Source organism: Podarcis pityusensis (assembly GCF_964106645.2).
Source record: "Podarcis pityusensis genome assembly, chromosome: 10".
Classification (NCBI taxonomy): domain Eukaryota; kingdom Metazoa; phylum Chordata; class Lepidosauria; order Squamata; family Lacertidae; genus Podarcis; species Podarcis pityusensis.
Window position 1 is genome coordinate 4,945,621 of NC_138035.1, and position 26,865 is coordinate 4,972,485.

General features: G+C 44.3%; 2 protein-coding genes across 9 annotated transcripts in view; one reads left to right on the forward strand and one right to left on the reverse strand.

Annotated features, from left to right (window-relative positions):
- Nucleotides 1–789: 789 nt before the first annotated feature.
- Nucleotides 790–26,865, reverse strand: part of LOC308486451 (C-type lectin-like) — a 34,336-nt gene continuing 8,260 nt past the window's right edge. The window contains exons 2-6 of one of the 3 annotated variants that reach the window (XM_081023313.1): nt 8,165–8,234; nt 6,515–6,615; nt 4,808–4,954; nt 4,153–4,264; nt 790–1,040 (exon numbers count right to left, since the gene is read on the reverse strand). In XM_081023313.1, coding sequence (XP_080879439.1) covers nt 961–1,040; nt 4,153–4,264; nt 4,808–4,954; nt 6,515–6,615; nt 8,165–8,228 — 504 coding nt within the window. In that variant the 5' untranslated portion in view covers nt 8,229–8,234 and the 3' untranslated portion in view covers nt 790–960. Of the gene's footprint in view, nt 1,041–4,152; nt 4,265–4,807; nt 4,955–6,514; nt 6,616–6,907; nt 7,019–8,164; nt 8,235–26,865 lie in introns of those variants that run through there. The other 2 variants (XM_081023314.1, XM_081023315.1) reach the window with 2 other exon arrangements.
- LOC308486456 (C-type lectin-like) overlaps nt 8,186–26,865 on the forward strand; it is a 35,058-nt gene continuing 16,378 nt past the window's right edge. For 2 of the 6 annotated variants that reach the window (XM_081023322.1, XM_081023324.1), the window contains exon 1: nt 11,688–11,782. The gene's annotated coding sequence lies outside the window, so the exon portion shown is untranslated. Of the gene's footprint in view, nt 8,259–9,138; nt 9,247–11,687; nt 11,783–26,865 lie in introns of those variants that run through there. The other 4 variants (XM_081023323.1, XM_081023326.1, XM_081023325.1 and 1 more) reach the window with 4 other exon arrangements.

The following is a 26,865-nucleotide window of genomic DNA, read 5'->3' on the forward strand; positions in this document are numbered from 1 at the left end:
AAGAAGATCCAACTGACCCATTCTGAAGGAAATCAGCCCTGAGTGCTCACTGGAAGGACAGATCCTGAAGCTGAGGCTCCAAGACTTTGGCCACCTCATGAGAAGAGAAGACTCCCTGGAACAGACCCTGATGTTGGGAAAGATGGAGGGCACAAGGAGAAGGACAGAGGATGAGATGGTTGGACAGTGTTCTTGAAGCTACCAGCATGAGTTTGACCCAACTGCAGGGGGCACTGAAAGACAGGAGTGCCTGGTATGCTCTGCTCCATGGGCAGGACTAAACAACTAAACAACAACAATCCAGGAAAAGAAATTCCTGCTGACCTTTTGTCGAAGGTTGCTAACGAGGAACAACTAAATGTGTTTGACCATATGTTGCATATGTGTTAGATGCCACTGCAATAGTTGCAAAGGAAAAGGGGGAGGATGTTAGTATTTTCCACTGCCACAATTGCAGGGGGTCACGTGATCGGGTGATTTCATTTCTTATCCCTTTGTTCTCTGTTCAGCTAAGGGCTAGAGAGGATGTGTGAGAAGCCGCTCACACAGCCTGCCATGTTTCTTTCGTTTTCTTTGCTGTAAATAATGAAATGCTTGATGCCACAATTCCTGCACAAATTTGCTTTCGCTGACTCTGCTAGTGTGCTGTATATCGTGCACATGTCTTTCGGATGTGTGTCGATGCTTTCTACGGGACTCCGTCATGTGATCCTCCTGTTAGTCCCACCGCCTGCGATTCAGGAATCACAGCAAGAAGATTGAAGTTGACAAACTCAAAAGCGCCACGTGTACTCAGAAGAGAGAGTTTATTGGTATCAACGCAGCCCAGAACAGACGACATTTAACCTCAGGCACTATGGGGGGCCAGGACACTGGGTGACTTGTGCTGTTGGGAAGGAAGGACCTCTCCTCTGGGACATTTCCATCTCTCCATGATTCTGGACATGTTGGAATCCTGATTTAACCTTTCTTCTCCAAAGGAGCTCTGCACAGGAAGGGATGCTTCCCTGTACATGGCGCAGCTTTCCATTTTAAATAATCTGGAAGAAAAGAGGTTTTTTATTTACATGAAACTTTTCTATTGCCCCTTCTCAGTTCATAATTTACAGAGTAGTCTGCACATATATGAATGGTCTGTCTGTTGAACTTTCAGCTGGAAACCCAGCCAGATGGGCGGATGATGATGATGAAACTCATATTATTATTTTTGCAGTTTTATTTATTTATTAAAGTTCTTATGTTGCATCGGTAAACATTATCATATTACATCACAAGGCTTATTATACTATAATTTTCAGCATGTATACAAAGTTTATATACTTGAAGAAAGAAAAAAAAGGACAAAAAAACTTTTATCTTTATCATTAATACATTGGTTTTCCAGTGTCCTAATTTCTTCCACTAACTTTTTCATTTCTTCTTTTTGTCCCCACCCCCACCCCCTCAATTTACTGGATTCCCTAATAATAATTCCCCTCATCACTGCTTTCATTGTATCCCATATTATTGCTCGAGTACTTTGCCCTTTCTCATGAATTTGCCTTATGTCTAATAATTTTTTCCCTATTGTCAGGATTCCAGACGTCTCTCCCCCCTGCCAAGAACGCGGCAAGCTGACGGTTTAATTGCGATTAGATTTATTAGTATTTACACAGTAGTTACATTCCGAGCTCCCCAGCTCTAGTCCTCTGGTGAAGACGTTGAGCCAACTGAAGGAAAGCCTTTTCGCCAACAGGACATACTCCATAGGCCGACTTACCTCCTGTTGGCCTGATGCTAAGCCTGGACTCTGCCCCTTCTGCTAGCCCATGGGGACTTGGGAACAGCATGTCCCTACTTTCCTGAATTAGTCTCTACCCTCCTCTGAGTGATGTCTAAAAGCTGCAGTTCCTCTGAAGCCTGGCCTTTCTCCATCTGACCTATGCTATCTTGGAAATTTCCAGCCTGCACCTTACAACCTTACAACTCTGCCCCTTCTGCTAGCCCATGGGGACTTGGGAACAGCCTGTCCCTCCTTCTCTGAATTACCGTATTTTTCGCTCTATAGGGCGCACCGGACAATAGGGTGCACCTAGTTTTTTGGGGGGGAAATAAAGGGGGGAATTATTTTTTTTCCCCAGCCCCCAGAGGCTGTGCATGGCTTTGGCAGAAGCCAAGACAGTGAGGGGAATGGATCCCGCTCACTGTCTTGGCTTCCTTTTTAGCTGCGGGGCTGGGGCGGGGGGAGCCCGAGCTTCCCCAGAACGGGTCCGGGAGTGCCGGTGAGGTTGCGCTCTACCTCGCCATCGCTCCCTGAGCTTGCCGGGCTGGGGATGGGGGAAGCCCGAGCTTCCCCCGACCCCAGCCCCCAGAACGAGTCCGTGAACTGGGGTGAGGTTGCATGCAACCTCGTCTTCGCTCCCGGAGCTTGCCGCTATCCACAAGCCTTCTGCCCGGTGGGAATTCCTGCCGGGCTCCGAAGGCTTGTGGATAGCTGCCCGAAGCCCAGGGTGCACGGCGCCACACTCCCTGGGCTTCGGGCTGCAGACAGCTATCCGCAAGCCTGCAGAGCCCGGCGGATAGCTTCCCGAAGCCTGGAGAGCAAGAGGGGTCGGTGCGCACAGACCCCCCTCACTCTCCAGGCTTCAGCGAAAGCCTGCATTCGCTCCATAGGACACACACACATTTCCCCTTCATTTTTGGAGGAGGAAAAGTGCTTCCTATAGAGCAAAAAATACGGTAATCTCTACCCTCCTCTGAGTGATGTCTAAAAGCTGCAATTCCTCTGAAGCCTGGCCTGTCTCCACCTGGCCTAATCTTGGGAATTTCTAGCCTGTATTCCTGGATTGGAGGGGCTTGAAGCAAGCCTCTATTTTCCCTGGCCTGCCACTCCTCCTCCTCAGAGTCCTCGCTGTGGCTCTGGGAGGGGACGTTTCTGACACATATCTTATTTACTGTTTGGCTATTATTGAAGATCCTCGCATCTAACCTCCATGGAGTGATGTGTCCATCTTTAGTTGTAAGTGTGTGGTAGGTGTTATAAGGTAGAAAACCTGCTCCTTTCCCCTTATGGGGTATCCTAGAGCCCATGTAAAGTCCCTATGTAGGTTCTCTATCGGTAGGAGAAAATAACAGAGGCCAACCAGAGAATATTGAGAAGCAAAGCAGCTAGTAAGCCTGATGTTTATTAAAGCTGTTGCAACAGGGTCCCCCACTCATTCCACTCAGGAAGGGAGGAGAGGAACCCAGAACAATGGTGCACAAGCCCTTATATAGACTTCGGAAATTGCCCACCCTGTAGCCAGAGACCACCCCCCAAAACATCATACAAACATCACCAGCAGAAATTTGAGTGTGTTGCTTCTCTCCTGTCTGCCTGATCATGCCTTATTATCTGATTGCCTTTTCTGGGTAGCCTGGCCATTCCTTGGAGATGGTAAATCTCTTACACATATTGATAGTGTGCTCAGCTTAACAGATACTTGCCAGAGTATATTTACAGGAAGATGTAAGCCCCTACAGTCCAAAGACAATTGGAAAACCCTAACCCTAACCCTAACCCTAACCCTAACCCTAACCCTAACCCTAACCCTAACCCTAACCCTAACCCATTTCCTTCCTCCTTGCAGAGAAATATTTGAGGTGAATTTGGGAGAGTCAAAATGGCTCCAAGATTGTTCTCCTGCACTGTTTCAGACATGTGGTTTATATACTTATGTATGTGTTCGCCTTGTACATTTATGAACTTTTATTTTTTTATATATAAGACCTTATAACATAACATAGGGATCATGGCTTCTTAGAGGTCTGCCAATAACCATTTTATTCCTCCAAACAATGGATCATTCTCACCTCAATATACCTTAAAGCATGGGTAGGCAAACTAAGGCCCGGGGGCTGGATCCGGCCCAATCGCCTTCTAAATCCGGCCTGAAGACAGTCTGGGAATCAGTGTGTTTTTACATGAGTAGAATGTGTCCTTTTTATTTAAAATACGTCTTTGGGTTATTTGTGGGGCATAGGAATTTGTTCTTTCTTTCTTCTTCCCCAAAATATAGTCTGGCTCCCCACAAGGTCTGAGGAACAGTGGACCGGCCCCCTGCTGAAAAGGTTTGCTGACCCCTGCCTTAAAGCACCTGCTCCTGGATGCAAATTGTGACGCCTCCAACTCACCTCCTGCCATCAGCTCAACACACAGCTCATCCTCATTGGCTTGTGAGGGCTGCCCAGGTGCCCAGTTGTGATAGGAGACTACGGAGCAATCGGTCCATTTCCATGCTTTGCCCTGTAGAAAGATCAAAGAGGTGGGACTCTTTGCCGAGGAATAAGCAACAACTCTCTCCTCCCCTAAACTTAACACATTGCCCATTGGTGGTGGAGGGTCCTGCTCAGGCAGTGAGGAGGTGCTTCTGGAGAAAAGTGAGGCTCCTCAATTCTGGAGGAGAGGGCTTCTCCTAGCCAGGATGGCTATGTTCTGCCTCCACTGTTGGAGGCAGCAAAGCTTCTGGATCCCAGTTGCTGGAAACCACAGGAAGGGAAAGGGCCCTTGTGCTTGAATCCTGCTAACACGTTTCTCCCAGGCATCTGGGCTAGATGGATGCTAGACTAATTGGGCCATTGACCAGATCCAGCAGATTCTTCTTAGGAGAAGCAGGTGGGCACAATACCATCTTCCTGCTCTACAGTTACACCTTAGATAAGGTAAACTTTATTCGCACTAGCCAACAGCCATGGCAACATAAAACAAGCAATATAGACCTTAGATAGACTGCAGTTCCCGCACTCAGAATACTGATAGAAAGGAGAAGCCAAGGTTGCTTCTACTGACCTTCTGAAGGTCGTAGGAGTGCAGTCCAATCCAGACAGGTTTCCCAGCTTTATAGAGGTCTTTGACATATGCAGCCACTACAGACATTTCTTGACCATTCATGATGGAGGCCAGGTGGCCATTTCCCCCAGAAGATTGGCACTGCTTCTGGGAGAGATCACGGACAAAAGGTTTCACTTTAGAGAGCAGGAGATGCCACTTGAATTGGGTTGAACATCTCAGCAGGCTTCTCAGTCATTGTGCAACTCTGAGCAGTAAGAGGAGACATTTATCTTTTTCTTCTCCAAACCAGCATTCTTGCTCCCCAAGAGGAAGGGTGTAAGCAGAAGGCAGGAAAACTGGCACAGGGGAACCCTAATTTACAGCTCCCTCCTGCCTTGTAACTGGCAGCTTGACTTATCCTTGACCGGAGTGATGTCATCATGCCATGTCTTCCCCACCCCCTCCCTGCCACACCATTGGCTGCTGCAGGTGGAAGGGAGAGAAATGTTTGATGTGCTGATGATGTCACACCACATGGATGAGGAGCCCTAAACAGCTTCAGCCCTGTATACCTGAAGGAGCATCTCCACCCCCATTGCCCAGCCCAGACCCTGAAATCCAGCTCTGAAGGCCTTCTGGTGGTTCCCTCACTGCAAGAAGTGAGATTACAGGGAACCAAGCAGAGGGCCTTCTTGGTGGTGGCGCCCGTGCTGTGGAACGCCCTCCCAGCAGATTTCAAGGAGATAAAGAAATACACAACTTTTAGAAAACATCTGAAGGAAGTTTTTGAACACTTAATGTTTATTATGCTTTTATATACCGTATTTTTCGCTCTATAGGATGCACCGGACCATAGGACGCACAAGACCATAGGATGCACCGGACCATAGGAGGGGGAAAACGGGGGGGGGGGATTCTCCCCCTCTCTGCTCAGCACCCCTTCAGCGAAGCGGCAGGAGAAACTGAGCCCCTTCCATTTCTCCTCCCGCTTCGCTGAAGGGACGCTGCACAGCTCTCCCGGCTTCAGCAAAAGGAACCCGAAGCCTTCGGAGTGCGGCGCGAGTTCCCGCTGCGCTCCAAAGGTTTCAGGCGGCTATCCCTGAAGCCTGGAGAGCGAGAGGGGTCGGTGCGCACCAACCCCTCTCGCTCTCCAGGGTTCACGTTGCTATCGCTGAAGCCAAGGAGCCTGCATTCGCTCCATAGGATGCACACACATTTCCCCTTCATTTTTGGAGGGGAAAAAGTGCGTCCTATTGAGTGAAAAATACGGTATGTTGGAAGCTATACATATGTTGCAACCCAGCCAGATGGGCAAGGTACAATTATTATTATTATTATTATTATTATTGACATGCTATTAGGATAGAGCAGTCAAACAAATCAAGTGTGAAGTAGTGGGCAGAGTTCTGACTTAGTACCTAGGACACCTGCAGAACTGAAACTTGGTTAAGCAAAATTCCTTTGGATTTTCCACAAGACCTGATAAGATTCAATTCAGGGCATAAGGTCAGGGCTGCTGCAGAACAGCAGAAGTCTTGATGAGCCTTGAAGTATTGCCAAACTATACTGGTAGGGCTCTGCCCCACCTTGCCCTCGTGGCCAGCCTACCATGGGTACATGTGGAAAACGCTCACCGTTTAAAGCTTGCTAGATTATTGCAGAAAAAGAGGGGGAATAAGCATTCTCAGACTACGCCCCCTGGTTTGGCCCAGGCCTGCTCCTTACCTCTGCCTCTGTAAACTTCAGGGGAACCTGGTTGAAGAGTCCGTAGCAGCTTTTCTCAAAGAACATCCAGCCAGTGGGGCAGGAAGAACCTGCTGAGCTGGCTAGAGAAGAGGGAAAACATGAGCTGTGGTCAAGAGAGCTTGGCTTCGTGGATCAGAATACAGAAATACAACCGTTTCCTGCAGGTGGGGAAATCCACTCAGGGCATAAATAGGGGGCAGTAGACCTTTAATGGAAGGTTGCCTTTAATGGAAGACCAGTGAAGGCTGAAGCCAACAGCTGAGGGGGAAAGAGGGGAAGTTTTTTGGCTGGAGGCTGATGGACTTTCACCAGCAAAACGTTGAACTCAAAGACTCTAGTGGTGACTACAGAACTTTTCCAAACATAACCCACCCCAAATTTCTCTAGTGAATGTCCCACATTTTCCTATTAAGAAGAGCCTGCTGGATTAGGCCACCGAACTAGTCCATCCTCCTGTTGGGAATTCCATTCCACCCTTTGCTGCAGATATGTGGATTGTTACATGTCACATGTCTGTTTACATTCCAGCATAGATTGTTGGCGTGAGCGGAACTTCCGCTCCGTATTGCTTTTGTTTTCTCTCTCCGAGAAGAACGGCAAGGAGAGAAGCCACATTTTCTTTGTCCTGATTTATGTATAATAAATGCGTAGTTTAGTACCGTATCCACGCCTTGGGCCTGATCTGTTGTGCAATTTACACCGCTGAGTAATGTGTGCACTGCAGCTTGAGTCGCAGACACACGTCAGAGGAGGATGACTGATGGATCTCCGCAGCGGCAAGGCTGAGAGGGGAGACGCTCCAGCTGGGTCCGAGCCAGCTGGCTTTTCATCCCCGGTTCTGACACCTCCTGCTCTCACAGTAGCCAACCACATGCCTGTGGGAAACCTCAAAGCAGGATTCAAGCACAGGAGGCTTCTCCCCTCCTGCAGTTTCCAGCAAGTGGTATTCAGAAGCATTGCTTCCACCAACTGTGGAGGCTTAGGCCTCATTGCTAGCAGCCATTGCTCTTCTCCTCCATGAACTGGCCCAATCCTCTTTTAAAGCCACCCAAATTGGTGGCCATTGCTGCTTCCTGAAGGAGTAAGTTCTATAGTTTAAATATGTGCTGCATGAAAAGGGAACTTCTTCTATTATGGCCTAGGACCCTCGTACCTATGGGACCACCTCTCCCGTTATGCCCCATGGAGGACCTTAAGGTCCATATATAGCAACACCCTAGAGGTCCCGGGCCCTAAGGAAGTTAGATTAGCCTCAACCAGAGCCTGGGTCTTCTCAACACTGGCTCTGGCCTGGTGGAACGCTCTCTCTCGTGAGACCAGGCCCTTGCAGGATCTGATTTCTTTCCGCAGAACCTGTAAGACAGAGTTGTTCTGCCTGGCCTTTGGCTTGGAATCAATTTGATTCCCTCCCCCTCTTCCTTTTCCTTTCCCCTCCTGTGATAGAATTCCTATTTGGGGACTTCCCTGGCTTTTTTCTGGCCCATGTAGGACCAGTCTGGATAGTTGGCCTTGGTGAAGACAAGGCTTGTTCATGTCATACTAAGCTACCAGTTAGTGTCATCGGTGATGCAAGCATGAAGGAGTCCTCAAGCTGGGGGCCAACACCATAGGAGCCCATCCAGGATGTACCTTGAAGAAAGGAGATGACCAGGAAGCTCAGAAGGGGAAGATGGAAGTAAGCACCTGGTCCCATCTTTACCTGCCAGGAAAGAACAAAATGAAAAGGGAGATAGGCAGATGACTCCATGGAACAATTTCCCACTTCTGAACCCAAAGGTATCTGCATCAGCAAAAGCTTTAGGCATTCATGTTCTGCTTTAAATGTGGCAGCTAGACTGGTTACTGGGAGCGGCCGCTGAGACCATATGACACCAGTCTTGAAAGACCAGCATTAGCTCCCAGTACGTTTCTGAGCACAATTCAAAGTGTTGGTGCTGACCTTGAAAGCCCGAAACGGCCTCGGCCCAGTATACCTGAAGGAGCGACTCCACCCCCATCATTCAGCCCTGAGGTCCAGCTCCGAGGGTCTTCTGGCGGTTCCCTCCCTGCGAGAAGTGAGGTTACAGGGAACCAGGCAGAAGGCCTTCTTGATGGTGGCGCCCGCCCTGTGGAACGCCCTCCCATGAGATGTTAAGGAGATAAACAACTATCTGACACTTAGAAGACATTGGAAGGCAGCCCTGTTTAGGGAAGCTTTTAATGTTTGATGTATTACGGTATTTTTAATCTTTTGTTGGAAGCTGCCCAGAGTGGCTGGGGAAACCCAGCCAGATGGGCGGGGTATAATAATAATAATAATAATAATAATAATAATAATAATTTATTATGTATACCCCGCCCATCTGGCTGGCTCTCAACAGAACACCAAAATACAATAACCTATTAAACATTAAAAGCTTCCCTAAACAGGGCTGCCTTCATATGTCTTCTAAAAGTTTGTTAGGTTTTTTCCTCTAAGTAATAAATAAATAAGTAATAAATAATAATAATAATAATAATAATAATAATAATTACTATTATTATTGAAACTGTAAAAGAATACTGCCGAAAGACCAGAGAGATCCCATATTCAAAACAACTTCTCCGTTCAGTCGATTCTTAATGCAATGGATGGGCTTCATGAAGTCATGCAAGTTTCCCATTGTCTAGTTTGAATTCACTAGGCTTCAGCGCCCCCCTGCACACCTCGTTCCTCTTTGAACCCCCTCAAGGTAATCCCACTGCCCACCACAATGGGTGCTGCTGCCCACTTTGGGAACCATTGACCCAGAGTTACCTTTGTGGACTTGGTTCCCTTCGGAGCAACTTGTGAGAGTTACTTACTCATCTCTGTGGGCCTGCCTCCGATTAGCTTGCCAGAGTGACTAAAACATCTGTTACCTTTATGCAAGATGTGAAGTATCTCTGCGCTATTTGATTGCAGAAAGGAATGGACATGACAAGAAGCTCAAACAAATTTGCATTAAAAAACAGAGGTTCTGGTGGAGCATGTATGTATGTAGATAACATTTTCCGCCTTCCATTATATTTCCTGAACATGCACCGAAGCGACTCAGAACACAACCCAGGATTCCATCAGGTGGACGGACATCATTGCAATAGTCATGGTTATCTGCAATCTTTTGCTCATTGCTCAGATACTTTATTCCATAAGGAAATTTCTCCATGTACCAGAAGGCATAAAACAACTTCACGGTCAGGTGACCAGTTTCTTGGAATAAGCCAAAGAAACGCACATTTAATAAACTAGCAGCCTGCAACAAGATAGACTGTCTTGGCAGTAGCCTTAAAAAACACCACAACCTGCCTATTAGGTTTAATGGAAATATTTCTGATTTTAGTAATGCAGATAACGTTCATAGTAATCTTCTGAGGCTATTGGAAGAACCAGCATATTCACCAATGGTGGTAAATGGTGGTGGTAACAGAAAGGTTGTGTGAAAGATTCTTACTGCTCAGCACAAAATACCGTATTTTTCACTCCATAGGGCGCACCTAGTTTCCCCCACCCCCGGGAGGATATCTGCCTGAAGCCCAAACCAGGTCGGGGAACAGCGGGTTGGCGCGCTGTGGCTCCCCGCTGACCCCCGAGCTGTGCCTCCCCACTGTCCCACAAGCTCGGGGGACAGTGGGGAGGCGGACCACTGCCATCCCGCTGTCCCCCGAGCTTGTGGGGCTGGTGGCTGGGAGAAGCGCGCTTCTCCCCACCGCCAGCCTCCAAACCAGGTCGGGGAACCGAAGCCCGGGGCGCGCTGTGCAGCGTGTCCCGGGCTTCAAGATGCAGGCTGCTATCCGCAAGCAGCCTAGGGAGCCTGACGGGAACTCCCGCGGGCTCCCAAGGCTTGCGGAGAGCTTCCTGAAGCCTGGAGAGCGAGCTTGCTGAAGCCTGGTGCGCACCGACCCTTGTTATTCCAGACCCTTGTTATTAGCAGAATCCTCTGGAGGATGGAGAAATAATATTTTTGAACAAGGAGTACAAGATGGGGTGATGGTTTGGGAGATTTTGTGTGCCTAACAGGAGTTATTGATGCAACACTGTAATACAAGGGTCACACGACTGGTGGCAGGTGATTCTTTCAGATTAGAGCTTTTTCAAGAAAAAAACAAAATGACGCAAACCTTCTTAGAAATAGTAGAAGGTGACGGCAGTCACCAAATTAAAAGACGCCTGCTTCTTGGGAGAAAAGCGATGACAAACCTAGACAGCATCTTAAAAAGCAGAGACATCACCTTGCCAACAAAGGTCCCTATAGTTAAAGCTCTGGTTTCCCACTTCGGAACCCAAAAGCATCTGCATCAGCAAAAGCTTTAGGCATTCATGTTCTGCTTTAAATGTGGCAGCTAGAGTGGTGAATGGAAGCGGCTGCCGAGACCACAAAACACCAGTCTTGAAAGACCAGCATTAGCTTCCAGTACGTTTCTGAGCACAATTCAAAGTGTTGGTGCTGACCTTGAAAGCCCGAAACAGCCTCGGCCCAGTATACCTGAAGGAGCATCTCCACCCCCATCATTCAGCCCTGAGGTCCAGCTCCGAGGGTATTCTGGCGGTTCTCTCCCTGCGAGAAGTGAGTTTACAGGGAACCAGGCAGAGGGCCTTCTTGGTGGTGGCACCTGCCCCTTGGAACACCCTCTCATCAGATGTTAAGGAGATAAACAACTATCTGACGTTTAGAAGATATCTGAAGCCAGCCCTGCTTGGGGAAGTTTTGAATGACTGATGTTTTAATGTATTCTTAACCTTTTGTTGGAAGCTGCCTGGAGGGGCTGGGGAAACCCAGCCCGATCGGTGGGGTATAATAATAATAATAATAATAATAATAATAATAATAATAATAATTTATTATGTATACCCCGCCCATCTGGCTGGCTCCCAACAGAACACCAAAATACAATAACCTATTAAACATTAAAAGCTTCCCTAAACAGGGCTGCCTTCATATGTCTTCTAAAAGTTTGGTAGTTATTTTTCTCTAAGTAATAAATAAATACATAATAAATTATTATTATTATTATTATTATGGAAGGAAGCTGTAAAAGAATACTGCCAAAAGAGCAGAGACAACGCATATTCAAAATAACTTTTCCATTCAGTCGATTCTTTTCTTTTCTTTTTTTAAGAGATTGAGATTCTCAATGCAATGGAAGGGCTTCATGAAGTGATGCAAGTTTCCCATTGTCTGGTTTGAATTCACTAGGCTTCAGCGCGCCCCCCCCTGCACCCCTCGTTCCTCTTTGAACCCCCTCAAGGTAATCCCACTGCCCACCACAATGGGTGCTGCTGCCCACTTGTGGGGAACCATTGACCCAGAGTTACCTTTGTGGACTTGGTTCCCTTCGGAGCAACTTGTGAGAGTTATTTACTCGTCTCTGTGGGCCTTTCTCCGCTTAGCTTGCCAGAGTGACTAAAACATCTATTACTTTTATGCAAGATGTGTAGTATCTCTGCGCTATTTGATATCCGAAAGGAATGGACATGACAAGAAGCACAAACAAATTTGCATTAAAAAACAGAGGTTCTGGTGGAGCATGTATGCATGTAGATAACATTTTCCGCCTTCCATTATATTTCCTGAACATGCACCGAAGCGACTCAGAACCCAACCCAGGATTACATCAGGTGGACGGACATCATTGCAATAGTCATGGTTATCTGCAATCTTTTGCTCATTGCTCAGATACTTTATTCCATAAGGAAATTTCTCCATGTACCAGAAGGCATAAAACAACTTCACGGTCAGGTGACCAGTTTCTCGGAATAAGCCAAAGAAACACACATTTAATAAACTAGCGGCCTGCAGCAATACAGACTGTCTTGGCAATAGCCTTAAAAAACACCACAACCTGCCTATTAGGTTTAATGGAAATATTTCTGATTTTAGTAATGCAGATAACGTTCACGGTAATCTTCTGAGGCTATTGGAAGAAGAAGAAGAAGAAGAAGAAGAAGAAGAAGAAGAAGAAGAAGAAGAGGAGTTTGGATTTGATATCCCGCCTTTCACTCCCTTTAAGGAGTCTCCAAGTGGCTAACATTCTCCTTTCCCTTCCTCCCCCACAACAAACACTCTGTGAGGTGAGTGGGGCTGAGAGACTTCAAAGAAGTGTGACTGGCCCAAGGTCACCCAGCAGCTGCATGTGGAGGAGTGGAGACTCGAACCCGGTTCCCCAGATTACGAGACTACCGCTCTTAACCACTACATCACACTGGAACCAGCATATTCACCAATGGTGGTAAATGGTGGTGGTGACAGAAAGGTTGTGTTAAAGCTTCTTAATGCTCAGCACAAAATACCGTATTTTTCGCTCCATAAGGTGCACCGACCCATAGGACGCACCTAGATTTTTTTTGGGGGGGGGGGAATAAAGGAAAAAAAATATTTTCCCCCCAGGCGGATATCTGCCTGAAGCCCAAACCAGGTCGGGGAACAGCGGGTTGGCGCGCTGTGCCTCCCTGCTGTCCCCCGAGCTTGTGGGGCTGGCGGCAGGGAGAAGCGTGCTTCTCCCCGCCGCCAGCCTCCAAACCAGGTCGGGGAACCGAAGCCCGGGGCGCGCTGTGCAGCGCATCCCGGGCTTCAAGATGCAGGCTGCTATCCGCAAGCAGCCTAGGGAGCCTGACGGGAACTCACGCGGGCTCCCAAGGCTTGCGGAGAGCTTCCTGAAGCCTGGTGCGCACTGACCCCTCTCGCTCTCCAGGCTTCAGTGAAAGCCTGCATTCGCCCCGTAGGACGCACACACATTTCCCCTTCATTTTTGGAGGGGAAAAAGTGCGTCCTATAGGGCGAAAAATACGGTAGACTGTAGAAGTGGACCCAAGGTCCTCAGTCTTTTTTTCGGTTCCACCACCGAAACTTTCCATCTTTTTCTTAAAGCCAAATGCCCCAATGCAAAGTACAGGCTCCCCAAGAGTGCATCTGACAAGCAAAAGGGATCTGAGGAAAGCAGGGTGAAGATGGATACTGATGGAATAGTAGAATTGTGGAATAAGAAAGTTCTCCAATAGTCCTCTAGTCCAAACCCTTGCAATACAGAAATCACAACTGAAGCATTCATGAGAGGTGGCCATCCAAGCTCTCTTTAAAAAGCTCAAAGGAACCAGAGTCCACCAGGGAGTCTGTTCCTTTGCCAAACAGCTCTTACCGCCAGAAAGTTCTTCCTAAAGTTGAGTCAGAATCTCCTTTCTTATCATCTGAGTCTACTGGTTCAGGTCCTCCACTGCAGAGCAGCAGAAAGGAAGCTTGCTCCATCTTCCATGTAATTTGTGCTTCAGATTTGTGGAGATGGCTATCTTATTCAAAGCAAAGTGGTTTAGTTGTGTGCTGTTAGTTAACGTTTCCGGGAAGTTATTAGCCGAATCCTCTGGAGGATGGAGAAATAATATTTTTGAACAAGGAGTACAAGATGGGGTGATGGTTTGGGAGATTTTGTGTGCCTAACAGGAGTTATTGATGCAACACTGTAATACAAGGGTCACACGACTGGTGGCAGGTGATTCTTTCAGATTAGAGCCTTTTCAAGAAAAAAACAAAATGACGCAAACCTTCTTAGAAATAGTAGAAGGTGACAGCAGTCACAAAATTAAAAGACGCCTGCTTCTTGGGAGAAAAGCGATGACAAACCTAGACAGCATCTTAAAAAGCAGAGACATCACCTTGCCAACAAAGGTCCCTATAGTTAAAGCTCTGGTTTCCCACTTCTGAACCCAAAAGCATCTGCATCAGCAAAAGCTTTAGGCATTCATGTTCTGCTTTAAATGTAGCAGCTAGAGTGGTGAATGGAAGCGGCTGCCGAGACCACAAAACACCATTCTTGAAAGACCAGCATTAGCTCCCAGTACGTTTCTGAGCACAATTCAGTGTTGGTGCTGACCTTGAAAGCCCGAAACGGCCTCGGCCCAGTATACCTGAAGGAGCGTCTCCACCCCCATCATTCAGCCCTGAGGTCCAGCTCCGAGGGTCTTCTGGCGGTTCCCTACCTGCGAGAAGTGAGGTTAAAGGGAACCAGGCAGAGGGCCTTCTTGGTGGTGGCACCTGCCCTGTGGAACGCCCTCTCATCAGATGTTAAGGAGATAAACAACTATCTGACGTTTAGAAGACATCTGAAGGCAGCCCTGCTTGGGGAAGATTTTAATGACTGATGTTTTAATGTATTTTAAATCTTTTGTTGGAAGCTGCCTGGAGTGGCTGGGGAAACCCAGCCCGATGGCCGGGGTATAATAATAATAATAATAATAATAATAATAATAATAATAACTTATTATTTATACCCCGCCCATCTGGCTGGGTTTCCCCAGCCACTCTGGGTGACTTCCAACAGAACACCAAAATACAATAACCTATTAAACATTAAAAGCTTCCCTAAACAGTGCTGTCTTCAGATGTCTTCTAAAAGTTTGGTAGGTTTTTTCCTCTAAGTAATAAATAAATAAGTAATAAATTATTATTATTATTATTATTATTATTATTATTATTATTATTATGGAAGCTGTAAAAGAATACTGCCGAAAGACCAGAGAGATCCCATATTCAAAACAACTTCTCCATTCTGTCGATTCTTAATAATAATAATAATAATAATAATACATTTTATTTATATCCCGCCCTCCCCAGCCGAAGCTGGGCTCAGGGCGGCTAACAACAATCAAAATAATCCAACGTTCCAAAAACATTTCATTATAAAAATTAATTAAAATCAAATTGGTGGCAACCATTAAGCAAAATTCTGTGCAGATTGCCAGAGGAGGGGGTCAGGCTGCGCCCTGACCAAAGGCCTGGTGGAACAGCTCTGTCTTGCAGGCCCTGCGGAAAGATGTCAGGTCCCGCAGGGCCCTAGTCTCTTGTGACAGAGCGTTCCACCAGATCGGAGCTGCAGCCAAGAAAGCCCTGGCTCTAGATGAGGCCAGCCTAACCTCTCTGTGGCCTGGGATCTTCAGGATGTTTTTATTTGCAGACCGTAAGTTCCTCTGTGGGACATACCAGGAGAGGCGGTCCCGTAGGTACGAGGGTCCTAGGCCGTATAGGGCTTTAAAGGTTAAAACCAGCACCTTAAACCTGATCCTGTACTCCACCGGGAGCCAGTGCAGTTGGTATAGTACCAGATGAATGTGATCACGCAGCGAAGACCCCATAAGGAGTCTCGCCGCGGCATTCTGCGCCCGCTGGAGTTTCTGGGTCAGTCTCAAGGGCAGCCCCACGTAGAGCGAGTTACAATAATCCAGTCTGGAGGTGACCGTCGCGTGGATCACAGTGGCTAGGTCAGGGCGAGAGAGATAAGGAGCCAACTGCTTAGCTTGGCGGAGATGAAAAAATGCCGCCTTTCTTATAGCTGTAATCTGCGCCTCCATAGAGAGGGAGGTATCGAAGATTACACCCAAACTCTTAACGGACGATGCTGGCATTAATTGCACCCCCGCAAGAGATGGGAGTTGCCCCCTCAATCCCATATCGTCCCATCCCAGCCAGAGGACCTCTGTCTTCGAAGGATTTAACTTCAACCGGCTCCCACGTAACCATCTAGCCACAGCTTCCAGACATCTGGTCAGTGTGTCTGGGGCCGAGTCAGGATGGCCATCCATCAACAGATAGAGTTGGGTGTCATCGGCATACTGATGGCAACCCAGCCCAAAACTCCGGACAAGCTGGGCGAGGGGGCACATAAAGATGTTAAAAAGCATCGGGGAGAGAATCGCACCCTGAGGCACTCCACACACCAAGGAGTGGCGTGATGACAATTCCCCCCAAGCGCCACCCTCTGTCCCCGACCAGAGAGAAACGAGCGCAGCCATTGAAGGACTTGTTGAATGGTTACTTTAAATGTAAAGGTTCATCATTGTTCCACCCGATGTGTATGTCTTTAAGGGGCCAGAGCAAGGGCCAGAGCAAGATAACGAGACCCAGCTTTACAGCTGTGAAACATAGCAAGTGCTGCTGAGTTGTATTGATTAAGCTGTGTTGGCAATTGGGTGTAGTATATAAGGAGCAGCACCTAGCTCTCCCATTACCCTGGGGGATGGGTTGGTGGTTGGGTCTGGTTTGTTGTTGATGTATTTAGTGTATAAGGAGTTTTTGTTTTTGTAATTAAAACCTTGTTTAAGTTATTTTTGAGTCCCTTTTTAATGCATGGTCTCCCCAGCAAGCTCTCTGCAGCGCTACCATACTGCAAATAGCCAACAGGACTGTGCCCTGGATCCCCACGTCGGCAAGGCGGTGGTCCAGGAGTTCGTGATCGACCATGTCGAAAGCTGCTGACAGATCTAGAAGAATCAGCAGCCCCGACCTGCCTCGATCCAGCTGCCTGTGGAGATCATCTGTTAGGGCAACCAGAGCTGTCTCGGTCCCATGACCAGCGCGGAAGCCGGACTGGAATGGATCCAGAGCCAATGTTTCATCAAGAAACCTACCAAGCTGTTCAGCAACCGCTCTCTCAATCAGCTTACCCAGGAATGGAAGATTCGAAACTGGGCGGTAATTGGAAAGATCTAAGGGATCTAATGATGTTTTCTTTAAGAGCGGGCGCACCACTGCCTCCTTCAGTTCCCCTGGGAATAGCCCGGTGCCAAGGGACAAATTGATGATATCACCCAGGGGGGCCCACACCTCGTCTGGACACGCTCTAATCAGCCAAGACGGGCACGGGTCAAGAGGACAGGTGGTGGGCTTTCCAGCTCGGAGGAGTCTGTCCACATCGGCTGGGGATATCTGGTCAAAGTGGTCCAATACTGGACCCGAGGACAGTCGAGGGGCCTCCAGTTCCTTTATTGTATCCAAATTGGCAGGGAGGTCATGGCGGAGCAACAGGACCTTCTCCGCAAAAAAGCTCGCAAATGCCTCACAGCTGTGTGTCAAATTGTTATTTAAATTTGGCTGCCCTTCAAGGGACGTTAAAGACCTAATTATACTAAATAATTGCGCCGGGCGAGAGCTAGCGGAGGCAATGGAGGCCGAGAAGTAGGACTTCTTAGCGACCTTCACTGCCATCTCGTAGGTTTTCATAAAAACCCTATAAGATGTTCTTGAGGCTCCGTCACGGGCACCCCGCCATACTCGCTCTAGCCGTCTGAGGTCCCGCTTCATTTTCCGGAGCTCCTCGGTAAACCAGGGAGCCCGGTTTCTGCGGGGTCGCAGAGGGCGCCTAGGTGCGATCTCATCGATGGCTGCTAGGAGCTGGATATTCCAGCCCTCAACAAGCTCAGTCAATGAGTCGCCAGGGGGAGCAAGGTCCCGCAAGGCCTGACGGAATCTATCAGGGTCCATCAGCCTCTGCGGGCGAGCCCAAATTGGCTCACCACCTAAGCAGGGTGGGGGTGGAAAATCAATCCTGGCTTTCAGAGCGAAGTGATCAGACCATGGCACCTTCATCGAAGGAGACATAATCATATCTATACTGATGCCAAAGATCAGATCCAGCATGTGGCCTGCTTGATGTGTGGGACCCGAAACAAACTGGGAGAGCCCTAGTGTTGCCATGGAAGACACCAGGTCCAGAGCCTGTGAGGAGGGAGTGGCATCAGCATGGATGTTGAAGTCCCCCAATACCAATAGGTTAGGGAACTCCAAGGCCCAGCCGGCCACCGCCTCCAGCAGGCCTGACAGGGTGGCTGCTGGTGAGCTAGGTGGCCGGTACACCAGCCAGACAGCCAAGCTCACCTCGGAGCCCCACACTAGGCCAACACATTCAATGCCGGGGATCGATGCAATCCATTAATGCAATGGATGGGCTTCATGAAGTCATGCAAGTTTCCCATTGTCTGGTTTGAATTCACTAGGCTTCAGCGCGCGCCCCCCTGCACCCCTCGTTCCTCTTTGAACCCCCCCACTGCCCACCACAAGGGTGCTGCTGCCCACTTTAGGAACCATTGACCCAGAGTTACCTTTGTGGACTTGGTTCCCTTCGGAGCAACTTGTGAGAGTTATTTACTCGTCTCTGTGGGCCTGCCTCCGCTTAGCTTGCCAGAGTAACTAAAACATCTATTACTTTTATGCAAGATGTGAAGTATCTCTGCGCTATTTGATCTCCGAAAGGAATGGACATGACAAGAAGCACAAACAAATTTGCATTAAAAAACAGAGGTTCTGGTGGAGCATGTATGCATGTAGATAACATTTTCCGCCTTCCATTATATTTCCTGAACATGCACCGAAGCGACTCAGAACCCAACCCAGGATTCCATCAGGTGGACGGACATCATTGCAATAGTCATGGTTATCTGCAATCTTTTGCTCATTGCTCAGATACTTTATTCCATAAGGAAATTTCTCCATGTACCAGAAGGCATAAAACAACTTCACGGTCAGGTGACCAGTTTCTCGGAATAAGCCAAAGAAACACACATTTAATAAACTAGCGGCCTGCAGCAATACAGACTGTCTCGGCAATACCCTTAAAAAACACCACAATCTGCCTATTAGGTTTAATGGAAATATTTCTGATTTTAGTAATGCAGATAACGTTCATGGTAATCTTCTGAGGCTATTGGAAGAACCAGCATATTCACCAATGGTGAATGGTAAATGGTGGTGGTGACAGAAAGGTTGTGTTAAAGCTTCTTACTGCTCAGCACAAAATAGACTGTAGAAGTGGACCCAAGGTCCTCAGTCTTTTTTTCGGTTCCACCACCGAAACTTTCCATCTTTTTCTTAAAGCCAAATGCCCCAATGCAAAGTACAGGCTCCCCAAGAGTGCATCTGACAAGCAAAAGGGATCTGAGGAAAGCAGGGTGAACATGGATACTGATGGAATAGTAGAATTGTGGAATAAGAAAGTTCTCCAATAGTCCTCTAGTCCAAACCCTTGCAACACAGAAATCACAGCTGAAGCATTCATGAGAGGTGGCCATCCAAGCTCTCTTTAAAAAGCTCAAAGGAACCAGAGTCCACCAGGGAGTCTGTTTCTTTGCCAAACAGCTCTTACCGCCAGAAAGTTCTTCCTAATGGTGAGTCAGAATCTCCTTTCTTATCATCTGAGTCTACTGGTTCAGGTCCTCCACTGCAGAGCAGCAGAAAGGAAGCTTGCTCCATCTTCCATGTAATTTGTGCTTCAGATTTGTGGAGATGGCTATCTCATTCAAAGCAAAGTGGTTTAGTTGTGTGCCGTTAGTTAACGTTTCCAGGAAGTTATTAGCCGAATCCTCTGGAGGATGGAGAAATAATATTTTTGAACAAGGAGTACAAGATGGGGTGATGGTTTGGGAGATTTTGTGTGCCTAACAGGAGTTATTGATGCAACACTGTAATACAAGGGTCACACGACTGGTGGCAGGTGATTCTTTCAGATTAGAGCCTTTTCAAGAAAAAAACAAAATGACGCAAACCTTCTTAGAAATAGTAGAAGGTGACAGCCGTCACGAAATTAAAAGATGCCTGCTTCTTGGGAGAAAAGCGATGACAAACCTAGACAGCATCTTAAAAAGCAGAGACATCACCTTGCCAACAAAGGTCCCTATAGTTAAAGCTCTGGTTTCCTCAGTAGTGATGTATGGAAGTGAGAGCTGGACCACAAAGAAGGCTGATCGCCGAACAATTGGTGCTTTTGAATTCTGGTGCTGGAGGAGACTCTTTTTTTTTTTTTACATAATAATTTTTATTGCATTTTCCATTATACGAATTCATTATATCACTTTTTTTCACAAATTTCAGCTTTTTAGACTTCCATCAGCTTCTCTGCAAATCATCCATATTTTTACATACTTTACGCATTCTTTAAATTTAATATTGCCTTTTAGTATACCCTTACTATCCAGTTCCTTTTTAACAATACTCCTCTAACTCTCACAAAACTTCTTTAAATCCCACTAGCGTTGTTTGTTCTTCACATATACTTTTCACATATTCAGTAAATTTTCCCCAGTCCTCGATGAACTTGTGATCCCGTTGATATCTAATCTTCCCAGTTAGTTTGTCCAACTCTGCATAGTCCATAAGTTTCATTCTCCATTCTTCCAGGGTCGGTAGTTCTTCCTGTTTCCATTTCTGGGCCATTGATATTCTCGCCGCCGTAACTGCATATTGGAAAAGTTTGTAGTCCCTTCTGTTTATTTCACTTCCCGTTATTCCTAACAGAAAGGCTTCTGGTTTCTTTACAAATGTATATTTCAACATCTTTTACAATTCATTATATCTCATCTCCCAGAAACCCTTCACCTTCTTACATTCCCACCACATATGATAAAATGATCCTTCTTTTTCTTTACATTTCCAACACTTATTACATGTTTTGAACATTTTTGCTAACTTAACTGGTGTAATATACCATCTATATACCATTTTCATGATATTCTCCTTTAACGCAGTACATGCTGTAAATTTTATATTTTCATTCCATACTTGTTCCCAATCCTCCAATTGTATATTATATCCAAAGTCTCTGGCCCAGCATATCATTGAGGCTGGCCTCAACTAGAGCCAGGGCTTTCTCGGCTGCGGCTCCAATCTGGTGGAACGCTCTGTCACAAGAGACTAGGGCCCTGCAGGACCTGACATCTTTCCGCAAGGCCTGCAAGACAGAGCTGTTCCACCAGGCCTTTGGTCAGGGCCCAGCCTGATTCCCTCCTCTGGCAACCTGCACAGAATTTTGCTCAACGGTTGCCATTAATTTGATTTTAATTAATTTTTATAATGAAATGTTTTTAGAATGTTGGATTATTTGATTGTTTGATTATTTGATTGTTGTTAGCTGCCCTGAGCCCGGCTTCGGCTGGGGAGGGCGGGATATAAATAAAATTTATTATTATTATTATTATTATTATTATTATTATTATTACTGACTTTACTTCCTCATCCATCGTATGCCATTTCAACAACATTTTGTACATTTTTGACAATATCTTATAATCATTATTTATTATCTCTATTTGAAATTTCAATTCCTTTTCTGCATATCCACTCTCTTTAAAATCTTTTTTGAATATTTCATTTACCTGAAAATAATGCAACCAACCAAACACATATTTTTTACTTGTTCATATGGCTTCATTTTCCATTTTCCTCCTTCTTTAATTATTAATTCACCATATGTGATCCAATTCCCTCTCATATTAATTTTCTTAACACTCATAACCTCTAATGGAGACAACCAGTGTGGAACTTTTGGTTCTAATAGGTTTTTATACCTATCCCATATTTCTATTAAAGATCTCCGGAAGATATGGTTCTCAAAACCTTTATGACTTTTCATCTTCTCCAACCATAAATACGCGTGCCATCCAAATCTGTTATCAAATCCTTCTAAATCTAACAATTTATTGTTTTTTTATTTTATCCATTCCTTTAACCAACAGAGACAAGACACTTCGTAGTATAATTTCAAGTCTGGCAGGGCAAAGCCTCCTCTTTCCTTCGCATCTGTTAATAACTTAAATTGTATTCTTGGCTTTTTACCCTGCCAGATATATCTTGAAATTACTCTTTGCCAATCTTTAAAAATTGTTGTCCCTTTAATTATTGGAATCATTTGAAATAAAAATAACATCTTTGGAAGTACACTCATCTTGATCGTTGAAATTCTACCCCAAAAGGAGAGTTTCATATTTCCCCACAACTCCAGATCTTTTTTAATTCCATTCCATACCGGTATATAATTGTTTTGAAATAAATCAATATTTTTGGATGTTAACCATATTCCCAAATATTTTACTTTCTTCGCCACTTTGATCCCTGTTTTTTGTTGCATTGTTTCTATTACACTATGATCCATATTTTTTACAATTACCTTAGTTTTTTTCTTATTTAATATAAACCCAGGCACTTTACCAGATTGCTCAATCTCCCCCAACACCTCATTTAAACTTTTTAACGGATCTTCTATCGTTATTACCAGAATGTCTGCAAAGGCTTTAACTTTATATTCATTCTGACCTACTGTCACCCCTTTTATTAATTCATTTTGTCTAATTGAGCTCAAAAGGACTTCCAGGACAGTTATAAATAGCAATGGCGAAAGAGGACATCCCTGCCTTGTACCTTTCGATATCTTTACTTCTTCCGTAATTACATTGTTCACAATCAATTTTGCTCTCTGTTCTGTATAAATCGCCCTTATTCCATTATAAAAATCATTCCCCACCTCCATATACTCTAAATTTTTCAGCATGAATTCCCATGATATATTATCAAAGGCCTTTTCTGCATCCACAAACATCAATATGGCTTGTTTCTCATTCCTGGTAGTCAGATACTCCAAAGTATTAATTATATTTCTAACATTATCCTTCATCTGTCTGCTTGGAAGAAAGCCTGCTTGATCTTCATGAATAATTTCTTGCAAAACCTTTTTCATTCTTTTTGCTAATATTCCTGAAAAAAATTTAAAGTCTGTGTTCAACAATGAAATCGGCCTGTAGTTCTTTACTTGTGTTAAATCGGAATCTTGCTTAGGAATTAGTGAAATAAAGGCATCTTTCCAAGTTTCTGGAATATCTTTTTCCTTCAAGATGTTATTCATTACTTCTTTCAGTGGCGCTGTCAGGGTATGCCTCAATTCTTTATAATAACTTGACGTAAATCCATCTGGTCCCGGAGCCTTTCCTTTTTAAAATTCTTTTATGACCTCTATTATTTCCTCATTCTCAACTGGGGCGTTCAGTCTATCTTTCTTTTCTGTCGGGATCTTTTGCACCTTTTTTTCTTTTAAATATCTATTTTCCTCATATTATTCTTTTCTCTATTTCTGTACAAATGACTATAAAAGTCCAAGAATCCTTTTCTGATGCCTTTCGGGTTTTCTATCTCTTCTCCATCCACAATAATTTTACTGATTGTGTTTTGTTCCTTTCTTTTCTTAATTTGCCACGCAAGCCATTTGCCTGATTTATTAGCAAACTCAAAGTTTCTTTGTCTTAACTTTTTAATGTTCCATTCCACCTCTTTGTTTATTATCATTGCAAATTGCGTTTGCAAAACTTTGATATTTTGTTTTATTTTTGAGTTGTTAGGTTTCTTGATTAATTTTTGTTCATTGTCCACTATTTGTTTTAAGATTTCCTTCTTGCCCTTCTCTCTGTGCTTATTTCTGGTTGCATTCTGTTGAATGAAGAATCCTCTCATTACCGCCTTACTTGCATCCCAAACTGTACTCATCTTCGTACCTTTATTACAATTGTCCACAAAATATTCCATCAGCTTCTTTTGTGCATCCTGTAAAAATTTTTGGTCATCTAAGAGGTAGTCATTAATTCTCCATCTAAATGTTTTTTCTTCATAGCCTTTAATCTCCAATTTTATTGGACTGTGATCTGAGATCACTCTTGGCTGGATTTCAATTTGCAGAATTCTTGGAGTTAGTTCGTTTGAGTCACAAATTTGATCTATTCCTGACATTGACTGATTTGGTTCCGAATAAAATGTAAACTGTTTCTCTAGTGGATGTCTGAGTCTCCAAATATCAATTAAATTACAATTCTTCGTCATCGAAAAGAAAGTCTTAGGTAGTTTTCCTTCTTTGCTTACTTCTTTATCTCTTAACCTGTCCATTTCCATTGAAACTACTCTATTCATGTCTCCCATTACTATAATTTTTTGATCCATGTATTCAAACAGTCTTTCTTCCAAATTTTTGTAAAAATCAGTCTTATTTCCATTAGGTGCATAGATCCCGACAATTATTAATTTTTTGCCTTGCCATTTGATCTGGACAGCAATAATTCTTCCTTCTTCATCCTTAAAAATTTGCTGGGCTTCAATTTTGTTTCTTACATATAATACAACCCCTCTCTTTTTCCCTTTGTCAGAAGATATGAATTCATTTCCTAATCTTTTATTAATCAACATTTTCCTGTGTTTTCTTGCCACATGTGTCTCTTGCAAACAAATAATATCCAAATTTTTCCTTTTTAAATATTGTTTGATTTTATTTCATTTTTTCCTGTCATTCATTCCATTAATATTCCAATTCCATAATTTCAGCGCCATAGTGAACTCCTAAATAAATTAATTTAAATTATTATTTTTATAATCTGTCAACTTCTTGTTCTTCTTCTTCTTCTTGTTCCTCGTCCATCTTTTCCCCGTTTTCCTCCTTCTTCTCTTCCAAATGCTTCCCCCCAGGGGATCTACTCCTCCAACTGCTCCTTTTACTTCTTCCTCTTCTTCTGTTAATTCCTTGTATCTTCTCTGGAATTTACCCACTTCCTCAGGGCTAGTAAGTCTGTGCTTCTTGCTTTTATAAAAAAAGGAAATCCCCTGTGGGAATTCCCATTTAAATTCAATCTTGTTCTTCTTAAGAATTTGCACCAGTGGTTTATATGGGTCTCTTCGTTTCAACAATCTAATTGGGATGTCTTTAAAGATGATTATATAGTTCCCATCGATATTTAGTCTTTTTTCTTTATTTTTTTGAAGTATCAAATTTCTCATTTCTCTATCTTTAAAAGTAATTAGGCAATCTCCTGGAACTTTCCTTGACTTTGTTGTTCTTACTCTCATCCTAAATCCATTTTGCACTGTTCTCGCAACCTCTTCATTTTGTAACTCTAACCATTGTGCTATCTCTGTTATTAATTTCTCTCTAATGTTCTCTCCTTGAACCTCAGACACAGCTCTCAGCCTGAGGTTCCCTTCCCTCTGCCTCAATTCATTCATGGCAATTGCATCCCATATCTCCTCCTGTGACTTGCTGATTTCTGATAGTCCTACTTTGATTTTCTCTTCCTCACGCTTCGCTTCCTTCATTTCAGTTCTTGTCTTCTTCATCCCTTCCTCTAGGGATTGTGTTCTTCTAGATACCTCTTTAATTTGACCGTTCAGCTCGTTTACTGTCTCATCAAATTTTTTATCCATTTTTCCAATTCTCGTATCCACTTGTTCTAATTTTTCTTCTAAGTTCTTTTCACTTTGCCTGATTTCTGCAAACATTTTTAATATTTCTCCCTTGAAGTCTGATTCTTGTTTTGATCCTCTTCTATCTGCTGGTGTTCCCCCCTCCTCCTTTCTTCGGTTGATGAGACATTTCCACAAATATGCTTTAAACACTTCTCACATAATAATCCAAATTGAATTTATGAAAATAAGTTCTCACCACCACTTACTACACAACCTTATATAAACCTTGCCGAAGGTATAAATATATCCAATTAACTTCAAGTTTGGTATTCAATATCTTTTTAAATTTGTAATTTAGTCCTTTATTAATTCTAATTTCAAATCTTCACTTTAATGTCCAATTATCTTCGGCCCAGTCGGATCCTTAAACTTAGAAAAAGTGAAAACTTAAAATCCAAACCAAATGAATATGTTCTTCTTGCCACCAATTAGGCTATTCCTTTTGAAATCTTAGTACTCCATTTATAATCAAATTTTTAATCCAGTTTTGTTCCAGCTGTGCCGCCAAAAAAAGGTTTATTCTACTTCTAAAAATCAAAGTTTAAAGTTTAGAATCTTCTGCCACCAATTAGGCTATTCCTTTCGAAACCTTTATAATCAGGTTGTAATTCAAATTGTAATCCAGTTTAGATTTATAATCCAATTTAGTTTTATAATCCACTTTAGCCTCTTAATTATACCAAAGAAGATTTAAAAATTTAAAAAGTGGTCTCCACATAAAAAATAATATCCAAATGTTTATATCCAAATAAAGGGTAATATAATCCTTACACTTATATCCAAATGAAGAAGATCCAAGCAAATACTCCGCAAAAGCCTGGTAATGAGGAAAAGGAAAAAAACAAACAGAAAAGCCCAACCCCTTCTGAAGGGTAAAAAAAAATACACCAAACCAAAGAGAACAGGAAAAACAAGTGAGAAAAACAAGTTGTAATTTCTCTTCTGACCACCGGGGGCCCAGACTCAACAAAATTAAGCAAGGAGTCTATAAGTCAAACTTTACTTAGAGTTTTTCTAAGAGAAAAAAACCCCAAAGGTAGCAGTGGCCAATGAAAAAAATGAAATAAGTCCATCTAAATAATAACCCCCCCCCAAAAGGATATGCAGAAATACCTAAAATAAATCGAAAAAGATCCTTTTCACGATTGTCTCCGTCCGTAAAAAGAAACAATGGAGTCGGAAGCTCTTCTTCCGTTGCACAGTTTTTTAAAAAGTGAAACTGGAAACGTTTTCCCTTCTCTTTTCTCTCACAGTTACAAAGAGGACCTTCAAATTCCAATTTTAGTCCCTCTGTCCCCCCTTTTAACTTTGTTCCTCCTTAAGTTATTCAGTATCCTCTTTAAAAGTTATTTTTTTGTCAGTCAAATGGCGGGGGGGACAATAGTCGCTAGCGGCAACTCACTTCCCTTTCTCCAGCTTTGCTTGTATGATGCGTCTAAGCTGATTGCAGATGACGGCTGACCTCTGTATTTATTTATTTCGTATCCGAATCCTTCTTGATGTTGCAATCCACTTTTTAAAATC